This window comes from Amblyraja radiata, chromosome 2, assembly GCF_010909765.2.
Source record: "Amblyraja radiata isolate CabotCenter1 chromosome 2, sAmbRad1.1.pri, whole genome shotgun sequence".
Lineage (NCBI taxonomy): Eukaryota > Metazoa > Chordata > Chondrichthyes > Rajiformes > Rajidae > Amblyraja > Amblyraja radiata.
In genome coordinates this window covers 115,437,053-115,450,613 of record NC_045957.1, presented here as the reverse complement: position 1 = coordinate 115,450,613, position 13,561 = coordinate 115,437,053, and the positions used below count along the sequence as shown (strand labels likewise).

At 45.2% G+C, this 13,561-nt stretch overlaps 1 protein-coding gene across 2 annotated transcripts in view; it reads right to left on the bottom strand.

Annotated features, from left to right (window-relative positions):
- Window positions 1–388: 388 nt before the first annotated feature.
- Window positions 389–13,561, bottom strand: part of tpmt (thiopurine S-methyltransferase) — a 44,934-nt gene continuing 31,761 nt past the window's right edge. For both annotated transcript variants that reach the window (XM_033013819.1, XM_033013812.1), the window contains exons 8-9: window positions 9,657–9,701; window positions 389–2,940 (exon numbers count right to left, since the gene is read on the bottom strand). In XM_033013819.1, coding sequence (XP_032869710.1) covers window positions 2,834–2,940; window positions 9,657–9,701 — 152 coding nt within the window. In that variant the 3' untranslated portion in view covers window positions 389–2,833. The remainder of the gene's footprint in view (window positions 2,941–9,656; window positions 9,702–13,561) is intronic.

Sequence of the window (13,561 nt, the reverse complement as noted above, 5' to 3'; positions counted from 1 at the left end):
CGGAGGGGAAGAAGCTGTTCCTCAGTCTGTTGGTGTGCGTTTTCAAGTTTCTGTACTTTTTGCCAGATGGGTGCAGGGAGGACGAGAAATGACCAAGGTGGAACTAAGTCTTTGGTTATATTGGAAAGACACAAAATGCTGGTGTAATTCAGCTGGTTAGGCAGCATCCTTGAAGAACATGGATAGATGGCTAGAAAGTTGACGTTCCAGGTTAGCATAGTTCAGATTCATTATATTGGCTGCTTTTCTGAGGCAGACGATGTGCAGATATAGTGGGGAAGAGACTGGTCTGTGTGATGGACTGGGCTTCACCTACAACTCTCTGCAATTTCTTGTGATCTTGGGCAGAGCTGTTCCCAAATCAAGCTATGATGCAACCCGACTACACTTTAGGTTAAATAAATTCTTCTAATCATTACAGTAAACTCTTCTCAATATCTGAGATTTTGATCACTGTGTCAAAAATACTGCAAATTATGGTTCTGACATTTACCATGTGATCACATGGCCCTCAATCCAGCATGTTTGATCTAACAATGCAAAGATTAAAAAATGCATAGAAACAAAATCATATTCTGCATTCTCCCTTCAGTGAAAATTAGATTTGTTATCATTTAATCCATCATTTTAATAAAACATAATTCTGATACACTTCATACTTCCAATTCAGGAGAACACAAGCCTAATCAAACAAACCAGTGTTCAAAACCTAATCCAGCATCAGTGAGATGAAATTATCTAAATGATCAAGCACATACAATTACTTTCTCACAAAGAAAGGTATGATTTTTCAAGTAATTAATAAGATGAACCCAGCACAGGTTAAAACATGGCAAGGAATTATGAATTATTATGAATGTTTTCCACACGCATTTTATGGGACACCAGTAGCACCGTGCTGAGCATTTCATGATTGTGAACATCTACGTTTAGAGCCAAAAGTGGAAATATTATGAGAGTTCATTCAAGGTGGGTTGTAAAGGAGTGAGAGATTGAATATTCAGAGTGGTAATTCAAGTGCTGGGCCATTTTTAAGATGTGGTCCCTTATGGTGAGATAATAGGGGCTGTCACTGGAGATTAAAAGATGCAGAATTTGGGAGGTATACGGTTAGGTTTAAGTTTATTATTGTCACATGTACCGAGGTACAGTGAAAAGTTGTTTTGCATGTTAACCAAACTGATCAGATATACCATACATAGATACCATCAAGATAAACTCAAGTACAATAGAGTAAAGGGGAAGGGTTACAAACAGGAGATAGATGAAGTTACATGATGAACCACAGAAGGAAGATTAAGCCACAAAGGATAAAAAATACTAATTATGGCTGGCAGGGAAGTGGAAGCCAACTCAAGTTTAGGGAACTAAGGTTATAGACAACAAAGATTAGGTAGCAGGATATGGCAAGCAATGGAGGGATATGGGTCACATTAAGGCAGAGGAGATTAGTTCAAATTGGTATCATGTTCAGAATACATATTGAGGGTCGAAGGGCCTGTTCCTATGCTGTAATGATCTATGATAGGACACTGGTGTTAGAGTTTAGAATTAATGGTTTATGACAAAATAACTATTAGAATAGTCATGCAGAAAAGAGGGATTAACTGGCAGATGCATTTAGGTAGTGCTCAGGATGAAGAAGGTACAAACTTAGAATGGAGGCACAAATGTCCAGATCATGGTTTATAAAGTGTGTTCGTGTGTGTGTAATTGATGTCAAGTACAGAATTTGAGTAAAGATAGAAGCTAATGGTATTCTTTGCTAGTCCATCTAACTATTGAATGCATTTTGATATATAAATAGAAAGCAGAGGGTTATATAGAGGGAAAATTGTGTGTCATTAAGATATGGCAGATGGCCTCGGGTTATAACGCTTCCGAAAGGCAGGAAGTGGTTGAAAACGGCAAAGACCAGGGACATTTCAAGTAAAAGTGCACAGCTAGGAAGTGAAACCAATGAAGGAAATATTCCAGAAGTAACTCAATAAATGGTATGGACTGGAAACTCCATTGAGTATGAAAACAAAAGGAGATCCGTTGAATGAAGATGTTGTAGCAGAAAATGCCAATACAGTAGAAAAATTAGCTCAATTGGCCATCAAAACTGAATGGCCTGTTTATGTGTTGCAAATGGTATATGTGGAATGTAATATTCCATGGAAATAAAGTCAAAATTGATGCCATTTCCGATTCTGATTTGAACCTTTTTGGTACCTGATGCAAAAATAGATCTCTGCAATTATAGAATTTCAAACATGAAAATGGTATGGTTAGGCTCAGATCTGGGAAACACATGAAAATAAAGCTCAGTTGAACTTGGGGTGAGGGTTTGCAAGATTGTCAATGGTCAAAATTGGGTTGAGTGAATATGCGGAAAATTATGTTTGAAAAGGAGGTTGATGGAGTAAATATTCGCGCTAATGAATGCAGTATTACTTAACACTAATTTGGTGTGTGAAGATCCATAAAAATACACACAGATAATCCATAGAAATTCTGCGACAACATGATTCAAAGCCCAGTTTTGGTCACCTTAGATTCACTTAACTTCTGTCATTTTATGAAGGACATACTGGAAAAACTCAGATCAGCCAGCATTTGTGGCAAAAGGAATTGTTAATATTTCAGGTTGAAAACCTCAGTAAGCGCAGAGTTCTAAGTATAGATGCTGAACCTGAAATTTGAACTCCTTTTCCCTTTCCACATATGCAGTTTGACCTGCTGAGTTTTCCCAGCATTTTCTGTTTTTTATTTCAGATTTTCAGCATCAGCAGTTTCCAGATCTTGTACGAAGGCTAGGACTGTGCCTTAATTACTTAATTAGTTACTGTTACTTAATTAGATAGATTTCTTCAATGAAGGAATCCAGACCCCACGAAATCTGTTGCTCAGTCAAAGCATCCAATGATTCCATCAACCGAATGTTGCATGATGGGCCTGCAAAGAATCCAAAAGTAAACACAAGGAAATAAACTCAAGGTAGCATTTTTTTTAAAGAATCAAGTTAAAATAATATTGTTGGGAGTGAAAAAACTGGCAACATTTTTAATACCAAATTAGGTGTGATGAATAAAGTATCAGCAACATTATTTTCATGGAGAGCTACAATAGATGAACAATTCAAGAAAATTTGACCTCAAGACTTAAAAGGAGAAGTTGGGCAGATGAGCAAATGATTAATCAAAGAGTCAGGTTTTATGTAGAGCCCTGCAAGAATGGGAAGAGGAATGGAGTGGTTAAGGGAGGAAATTTATAGGGCCTTAGTAATGGACATCACAGCCATCAACAAAAAAATATTAAATTCAGTGACACCAATGCTTAATGCAGAGAAGTGCAAGGTGTTGAATTTTGGGAAGCCAAATCAGAGCGGGACCGACACAGTGAAGGACAGGCTCCTGTGAAGTGTTGTAGAACAGAGGGATCTAGGAATGCAGGTACAGAGTTCCTTGAAAGTGGTGTCAGAGCGTGGTCAAATAGCTTTCGGCATATTGGCCTTCATCTGGCAGTGTATTGAGTATTGAAGTTGGGAGGTCATGTTACAATTGGACAAGACATTGGTGAGGCCACGTTTAGAGTATTGTGATCAGTTTTCATCACGCCAGGGGTGGAAAACCCGGGGGGGCCAGAGGGGACACGTCCCCTCCATGTTTTGAGAGGTGGAGGACAATCCCCCCCTAAGTTTTTGTAATCTGGATTTAAAAATCCGGTGAAATCTCAGTTTTCCGCGAACCAGTGGGGGTGGGACTGATGATCGAGGGCGCCGATTGGAGGAGAGCGACGTCGGTCAGGAGGCAGTGGGGGCGGGACATGATTCAGCGCGATGATTGGAGGAGGGAGGAGTGGGGGGTGGGTGGGACTGAGGATAGAGCGCGGTGATTGGAGGAGGGAGACGTGGCACAGACCTGCACTTCATCCGCAGCCAGGATCGATCCCGGTCGGGTCTCCGGCGCTGTCCTGTCCCCACCCAAGTACCCCCCAGGTGGCCAGAGAGGTCGGCAGCAAAGATCCTCCGCTATAGGATCTTTGGTCGGCAGTCAGACGGGCAGCGCAGAGAAACAGCGCTAAACCCAGCTAACTCTGTCTGTCCCGCCAGGTGAGCTTACAACCCTTCCTGGACTTGCGGGAAATATGGCCAGCGCGGAGAAACAGCGCTGGTATCCCGTCAGTCCAGATAGGGCTGTAGTTAACCCGGTGAGACAGGCAGAGTTGAGCTGCATTTAGCGCTGGATTGGGCCTCCGAAGCCTCGCGCGCGTGTGTGTGCGCATGCGCGCGTGGCCGCCAAAAAAATTGTGTCCCCTCCATGTTTTGATAGTGAGTTCCGCTCTTGCGTCACGCTGTTATAGGAAAGATGTTGTCAGGCTGGAAAGGGTACAGAGAAGATTTACGAGGGAAGTTGCCAGGCTTAAGGGCCTGAGGTATAGGGGGAGGTTGAGCAGGCTAAGACTTTATTCCTTGGGACGCAGGAGGATCAGGGGATGATCATAGAGAGGTGTATATGATCATTAGAGGAACAGAGAGGGTAAATGCAGATCTGTTTACCCAGTGTAAGGAAATCAATCACCAGAGGACATGCATAGATACATAGAAAATAGGTGCAGGAGGGGGCCATTTGGCCAATCAGGCATGCACCACCATTCAATGTGATGATGGCTTATCATCCGCAATTAGTACTCCGTTCCTGCCTTCTACCCAAATCCCTTGATTACATTAGCCCTAAGAGCTCTATCTAACTCTCTTTTGAATGCATCCAGTGATCGGCCTCCACAGCCTTCTGAGGCAGAGAATTCTACAAATTCACAAATCTCTGAGTGAAAACGTTTTTCCTTCGTCTCAGTTCTAAATGGCCTACCCCTTATTCTTAAATTCTGGCCCCTGATCCAACATCGGGATCATGTTCCCTGCATCTAGCGTATCCAATCCCTTAGTAATTTTATATGTTTCTGTAAGAACTCCTCTCATCCTTCTAAATTTCAGTGAATACAAGCCCAGTCGCTCCATTCATTCATCAAATGACAGTGCGTCATCCTGGGAATTAACCTAGTGAACCTCGCTCCCTCAATACTGTCCTTCCTCAATTTAGGAGACCAGAATTGCACCCAATACTCCAGCTGAGGTACAACTGCAGTCAGGCCTCCTTGTTCCTAACCTCAAATCCTCTCGCAATAAAAGCCAACATACCATTAGCTTTCTTCACTGCCTGCTGTACCTGCATGCTTATTTTCAGTGAATGATGTACAAGCACACCCAGGTCTCGTTGCACTTCCCATTTTCCTAATCTGACACTTCCGATAATAATCTGCCTTCTTGTTCTTGCCACCAAAGTAGATAACCTCACATGTATCCACATTATACTGCATCTGCCATGCATCTGCTCACTCACCCAACCCATCCAAGTCACCCTGCATCCTCATAGCATCCTCTTCACAGATCACATTGCCACCCAGCTTTGTGTCATCTGCAAATTTGCTAATGTTACTTTTAATTCCTTCATCTAAATTATTAATATATTTTGTAAGTAGTTACAATACAATACAATACAATTCAATTTATTGTCATTTGGACCCCGTGAGGTCCAAACGAAATGCCGTTTCTGCAGCCATACATTACAACAAATAGACCCAAGACACAACATATTTTACATAAACATCCATCACATTGCTGTGATGGAAGGCCAAAAAAACTTCTCTCTCCACTGCACTCTCCCCCCCCATGTCAGAGTCAAAGTCAAAGCCCCCGGCGGGCGATGGCGAATTGTCCCGTGGCCATTAAACCACGCCGGGTAATGCAAGTTCGCGCACCGGGTCTTGGTGTTAGAGCCCCCGGTGCGCGCTCGCAGCCCGCCGCCATTCCAAGCCGCGCGGGGCGGTGATGTAAGGCCGCGCTCCAGGAGCTCTTCAACCCCGCAACTCGGGCGGGAGAAGTCGCCGTTGCGGAAGCCCCGAAAAGCGGTCTCCCTCCAGGGACCCGCGGGCTCCCGGTGCCGTCCGCCAAACCCGCAGTTGCAGCCTCCGAAACTCCGGGGGTCGGGCCGCAGCAGCGTCCACCACAGCTCCACCCGCTCTGGACTCGGCCAGCTCCGCGACGGTGAGGTGAGTTCGGCACCAGAGTCCCCGGTCTTCCTGTTGGAGGCCGCTCCTCGTTGCAGCCCCAACGACAACGGAGACCCGACAAAGAAAAGGTCGGGTCTCCCGTGCAGGGAGAGATTTAAAAGTTTCCCCCTCCCCCCCACACCACCCCCACCCCCCCACACACATACCCCAACAAAAATAACAAAAACTACATTAAAACATAGACATAAAATAATAAAAACGCAGACGGACTGCAGAGGCCGCTGCTGGCGAGAGCCGCGCCGCCTACCGGTTGCAGTCCCAGCACCGAGCCAGCACCGTTAATCCCTACTCTATGTTTCCTGTCTGCGAACCAATTTTCTATCCATGTCAATACCCTATCCCCAATACCTTGTGCTCTAATTTTACCCACTAATCCCCTTTGTGGGACCTAATCAAAGGATTTCTGAAAGTCCAGATACACTACATCCACTGGCTTTCCCTTATCCATTTTGCTTGTTACATCCTCAAAAAATTCCAGAAGATTAGTCAAGCGAGATTTCCCCTTCATAAATCCACACTGACTCGGACCGATCAGGTTACTGCTATCCAAATGCGTATTATATCTTTAATAATCTTCCCCACCACCGATGTCAGGCTAACTGGTCTATAATTCCCTGCTTTCTCTCTCCCTCCTTACTTAAAAAGTGGGAAAACATTAGCTACCCACCAATCCACAGGAACTGATCCAGTATTTATAGAACATTGGAAAATGATCACCAATGTGTCCACGATTTCTAGAGCCTCCTCCTTGAGTACCCTGGGATGCAGACCATTAGGCCCTGGGGATTTATCAGCCTTCAGTCCCATCAGTAAATCAAGTTTGATAAGGGAACTTGAGGAGCCATTAGGAGGTAATGACCTAAATATGATAAGTTTTAATCTACAATTTGAGAGGGAGAAGTGTCGGAGAATCAGAGGTGTCAGTATTACAGTTCGACAAAGGGAACTATACAGCCATGAGGGTGGAGCTGGCCAAAGTTGACTGGAAAGATACCCTGGCAAGGATGGCAGTGGAACAACAATGGCAGGTATTTCTGGGAATAATACAGAAGGTGCAGGATCAGTTCATTCCAAAGAGGAAGAAAGATTCCAAGGGGAGTAAGGGGTGACCGTGGCTGAGAAGGGACGTCAGGGACAGTATAAAAATAAAAGATAACAAGTACATCGTAGCAAAGATGAGCGGGAAGCAAGAGGATTGGGTAATGTTTAAAGAGCAACAAGATAACTAAAAAGGCAATACGGGGAGAAAAGATGAGGTATGAAGGTAAGCTAGCCAAGAATATAAAGGAGGATAGTAAATGCTTCTTTAGGTATGTGAAGAGGAAAAAATTAGTTAAGACCAAAGTTGGACCCTTGAAGACTGAAAAAGGTGAATTTATTATGGGGAACAAGGAAATGGCAGATGAGTTGAACAGGTAATTTGGAACCGTCTTCACTAAGGAGGACACAAACAATCTTCCTGATGTCCTAGTGGCCAGAGGATCTGGGGTGACGGAGGAACTGAAGGAAATCCACATCAGGCAGGAAATGGTGTTGGGTAGACTGATGAAACTGAAGGATGATAAACCCCCAGGGCCTAATGGTCTGCATTCCAGGGTTCTTAAGTGGTTCTTGAAATCATGGATGCATTGGTGATCATTTTCCAATGTTCTATAGATTCAGGATCAGTTCCTGCGGATTGAAGGGTAGCTAATGTTATCCCACTTTTTAAGAAAGGCGGGAGAGAGACAACAGGAAATTATAGACGAGTTAGCCTGACCGGTGATGGGGAAGATGCTGGAGTCAATCACAAAAGATGAAATAGCGGCACATTTGGATAGCAATAACAGGATCAGTCCGAGTCAGCATGGATTTATGAAGGAGAAATCATGCTTGACTTATCATCTGGAAATTTTTGAGGATGTAACTCAGAAAATGGACAAGGGAGAGTCAGTGGATGTAGTGTACCTGGACGTTCAGAAAGCATTTGATAAGGTCCCACACAGGAGATTAGTGGGCAAAATTAGAGAACATGGTATTGGGGGTAGAGCGCTTGACATGGATAGAAAATTGGTTGGCAGACAGGAATGAGTAGGGATTATTGGGTCCCTTTCAGAATGGCAGGCAGTCACTAGTGGGGTACCACATGGCTCGGTGCTGGGACCGCAGCTATTTACAATATATATTAATGATTTAGATGAAGGGATTACAAGTAACATTAGCATATTTGCAGATGACAAAGCTGGGTGGCAGTATGAACTGTGAGGAGGATGCTATGAAAATGCAGGATGACTTGGACAGGTTGGGTCAGTGGGCAGATGCATGGCAGATGCAGTTTAACGTAGATAAATGTGAGGTTATCCACTTCGCTAGCAAAAACAGGAAGGCAAATTATTATTTAAATAGTGTCAAGTTGGGAAAAGGGGAAGAACAACAGGATCTGGGGGTCCTTGTTCATGTCAATGAAAGTAAGCATGCAAGTACAGCAGGCAGTGAAGAATGCGAATGTCATGTTGACTTTCATAACAAGAGGAGTTGAGTATAGGAGTAAAGAGGTCCTTCTGCAATTGTATAGGGCCCTAGTGAGACCACACCTGGAGTATTGTGTGCAGTTTTGTTCTCGAAACTAGAGGAAGGACATTCTTGCTATTGAGGGAGTGCAGCCTAGGTTCACAAGGTTAATTTCCAGGATGGCGAGATTGTCATATGCTGAGAGAATGGAGCGGCTGGGCTTGTATACTTATATGGGCTTGAATTTAGAAGGATGATATGGGATCTTATTAAAACATATAAGATTATTAAGGGTTTGTACAAGCTAGAGGCAGGAAACATGTTCCCGATGTTGGGGGAGTCCAGAACCAGGGGCCACAGTTTAAGAATACGGGGTAAGCCATTTATAACGGAGATGAGGAAACACTTTTTCACACAGAGATATGTGAGTCTGTCGAATTCTCTGCCTCAGAGGGCGGTGGAGGCCGGTTCTCTGGATACTTTCAAGAGAGAACTAGATAGGGCTCTTGAAGTTAGCGGAGTCAGGGGGTATGGGGAGAAGGCAGGAACGGAGTACTGATTGTGGATGATCAGCCATGATCACATTGAATGGCGGTGCTGGCTCGAAGGGCCGAATGGCCTACTCCTGCACCTATTGTCTGTTGTCTATATTCTTCTAATTCCTGTGAATACAAGCCCAATCGTTCCAGTCACCCTGCAGCATCATAGCATCCTCATCGCAGCTCACACTGCCACCCAGCTTTGTGTCATCCACAAACTTGGAGATGTCACATTAAATTCTCTCATCTAAATTGTTAATATATATTGTAAATAACTGGGGTCCCAGCACCAAGCCTTGCGGCATCCCACTAGTCACTGCCTACCATTCCGAAAAGAACCCCTTGATTCCTACTCTTTGCTTCCTGACTGCCAACCCAATTTTCTATCCATGTCAATACCCTACCCCCAAACCATGTGCTCTAATTTTGCACACTAATCTCTTGTGTGGGACCTTGTAGAAGGCTTTTTGAAAGTCCAGATACAGAGCTGTATACAGTACTCGTAAAACTCACCAAACAGGTCCTCAATTGCATGTTGAGGAACAGAAAATGGTGGACCTGCAAAAATCAAACCAACATATAAAACTTTGGTATTTATAGATGGTGACAAAAATATGAATACATAAATAACTTATGGACCAATATGCAAATAATCAGTCAACTTTCGTGTGATGGAAAGCTGTGGGTAAAAAAAATTCTCACACCACTGCACAGCTCGATGTTTGGAGAGCTTTAAGAATTGTAATTTAATGAACTATTACTCCTTTTATGAATGAATTAATGAATGAATACAATCTAAAACAAAATATAAAATGCAACCAGGGGCCACAGTTTAAGAATAAGGAGTAAGCCATTTAGAACGGAGACGAGGAAACACTTTTTCTCACAGAGAGTGGTGATTCTCTGCCTCAGAGGGTGTTGGAGACAGGTTCTCTGGATACTTTCAAGAGAGAGCTAGATAGGGCTCTTAAAAATAGCGGAGTCAGAGGATACGGGGAGAAGGCGGGAACGGGGTACTGATTGGGGATGATCAGCCATGATCACATTGAATGGCGGTGCTGGCTTGAAGGGCCGAATGGCCTACTCTTGCACCTATTGTCTAATGTCTATTGTCTATAAATTCCAGGGCTATTAATTGATAATAACGACATGCTTACATGTAGATTGTTATCATTTCAAATTTTCAGACTGTCTTCTTTCCAATTTGATCTCTCTTATCCTTTGGTTTTGCAGAGTGCCCTGTGCCTAAAACTTACAACTGCCCCACACATAGTACTTTTTATCGATGTAATATGGATAGACACTGCACAAAAGCTCTCTATTCACTTAAGAGAAATCAGATCCCACAACATCCTATCATTAAAATGCAAGTTGTATGCCATTTGCTGTCATTGAAATGTATGGTTCTCCCAGCAGTAACTTTCTTGATGATGTCAGCTCGAATTTTCAGTGTAAGGACCTCCTATGCAAAATCCCCTCAGCCAACACATTGTCCGAACACCCATTATAAAGGCCTGACAGGTGGCCGTGCAATCTCCTTGCTCAGCTGAGAATCTCAATGCTCTTTGATTAGAATTCTGTAATAGAGGACACTCAAAAAGTGAATGACTCAGGGCAGCGCAGCAGTAGAGTTCTTGTCTTATAGCGCCAGAGACCCTATTTTGATCCTGACTACGGGTGCTGTCTCATGAAGCTTGTATGTTCTCCCTGTGACCGTGTGGCATTTTTATGGTTGCTCCAGTTTCCTACAACACTCCAAAGACATACAGGTTTGGCGCTTAATTGACCGGCAAAATATGGTAAAACAGTGTACAGTCAGAGCACCGAGTGTTGAAGGTGGGCGGTCATGTTGCAGTTGTATAAGACATTGGTAAGGCCACATCCAGAATATTGTACAGGTGCACAACCTTTTATCCGAAGATCCAAATAACGAAAACCTCCGAATAACGGACATTGTTTCGGTCCTTGAAGAAAGGTCCTTGAAAACGTTCACCGAGGGCGGCCCGCAGAGGTGACAGCGGAACCTCCGGTCGGTCCTCGAAGAAAGGGGAACTAAATCCCCATTCATAAAAGAGAAGGTGAGGGTATATTGCGCGTGAGGGTTAATAAATGACAATCTGCTGCTGCCTGCCCGCTGAGTTAAAAAGTTCCCACGGTAGACTCATTTTACACAGTGTATCGTGAGTCTTGCGTGGGAACGTTTTAACTCAGCGGGCAGGCAGCAGCAGATTGTCGCTCCCTTAAGTTTCACCTCACCTACACCCCTCTGCTTCCCAGCCATGTGTGTGACCCCTTCCCTCCCCTCTCCAGCTCCCCGCCCATTGCACCGGCGCGGGGGCTTTGCACTGTCTTCACGTCGGCAACGCCAGCAGGTCAGTGACAGTCACCGGAGACGTCAGGACCAACGGGACACCGACCTCCAGGTCCACTGCAAGCATTGAGATCCCAGAGACCCACAGCCAGCAGCAGCCCTGCCCCGTTCCAACTCCAGAGGAAAAATGCAAACTGGCCGGAGACGTCAGGACCACCAGAAGCCGTTCCCCGATGGGCCGCTACGGCGACAAGTGGCAGTTCGCCCACAGCCCGAGCTGTGCCCCCTCATCGGGACACCGACCCCCAGGCCCACTGCAAGCACGGAGATCCCAGATCAGCAACTCCAGCCCAGCCCCGCTCCAGGTACGTCTTGTTCTTGGGGTGGCGGATGAGGGGGCGCAGCTCGGGCTGTGGGCGAACTGTCACTTGTCGCCGTAGCGGCCCATCGGGGAGCGGATTCCTCTGGAGTTGGAGGGGGAGGGGGGTATTGTGCTGTTTGATCGCCCCCTACTATCCCAGGGACAGGGAGACAGGACGTTCACCGAGGGCGGCCCGCAGAGGTGACAGCGGAGGTGACAGTGGGACCTCCGGTCGGTCCTCGAAGAAAGGGGAACTAAATCCCCATTCATAAAAGAGAAGGTGAGGGTATATTGCGCGGGAGAGTAGGAATCCCAAGACAAAGTTGAGTGAGCGTTCACCGAGGGTGGCCCGCAGAGGTGACAGCGGAACCTCCGGTCGGTCCTGGAAGAAAGGGGAACTAAATCCCCTTCATAAAAGAGAAGTGGAGGGTATATTGCCCGGGAGGGTATATCGCCTACCTGGAAGAAACCGGACATTTTTTCCAGGATGTCGTCTGCACACCAAAGCTCACCAAAGCTCATGTTTGGCGCTAAACATGGCACGCCAAAGCTCACGTTTGGCGCCAAACGCACGTCGCCTCTGCTGCACACGGATATAAGAGTGTGAAAATGTTGCCTTAGGCCGCCTAAGGGCATGTAGCCCCGCTAGGGTGACATGAGTGCGAGAGGTGATTCAATGCTGCGGTCACATTTATAAATTCAGGAATTCATTCAACACACTGCATTTCATACAGACATTTATTCTGCAAGAAAAAACTACATTGAAGACTCAAATTCGCGACCGAGGAACTGACGGGATCAAGGCGCAAACTCGCGACCTTGCGGATATGAGCCGAGCACTCTACCACTGAGCCAGCCATTAAAATCTACGCAAAAAAATTTCCATTCCGAAGGCCGACAAATTCCGAATTACGAAAAGTGTCTGGTCCCAAGGCTTTCGGATAAAAGGTTGTGCACCTGTATTCAGTTTTGGGCACCATGTTATAGGAAAGATGTTGTCATGCTGGAAAGGGTGAAGAGAACATTTACGAGGATGTTGCCACGACTCGAGGGCCTGAGATATGGGGAGAGGTTGAGCAAGTTAGCACTCTATTCCTTGCAGCGCAGGAGAATGAGGAGCGATCTTATAGAGGTGCATAACATGGTGAGAGGGATAGATCGGTGTGACGCAGAGTCTCTAGAGGAATCGATAACCAGAGAACATAGGTTTAAGGTGAGGGGAGAAAGATTTAATAAGTATCTGAAGGGGCACTTTTTCACACAAAAGGTGGGAGGTGTATGGAACAAGCTGCCAGAGGAAGTAGTTGAAGCAGATACAATCGCAACTTTTAAGAAACATTTAGACAGGTACATGGATAGGACAGGTTCATAGGGATATGGGCCAAATGCAAGTAGGTGGGACTAGACAATAGACGAGAGGTGCAGGAGTAGGCCATTCGGTCCTTCGAGCCAGCACCACCATTCAATGTGATCATGGCTGATCATCTCCAATCAGTACCCCGCTCCTGCCTTCTCCCCATATCCCCTGACTCCGCTATTTTTAAGAGCCCTATCTAGCTCTCTCTTGAAAGCATCCAGAGAACGTGCCTCCACCGCCCTCTGAGGCAGAGAATTCCACAGACTCACCACACAAATCCACACATTTCATTTTCACATTTAAAGTTGTTCATTGAATGGTTACACATATCATACTGAGACTGAGCCTCAGCATCAGGTTGTGAATGTGAGTTAAGGACAAATATATAG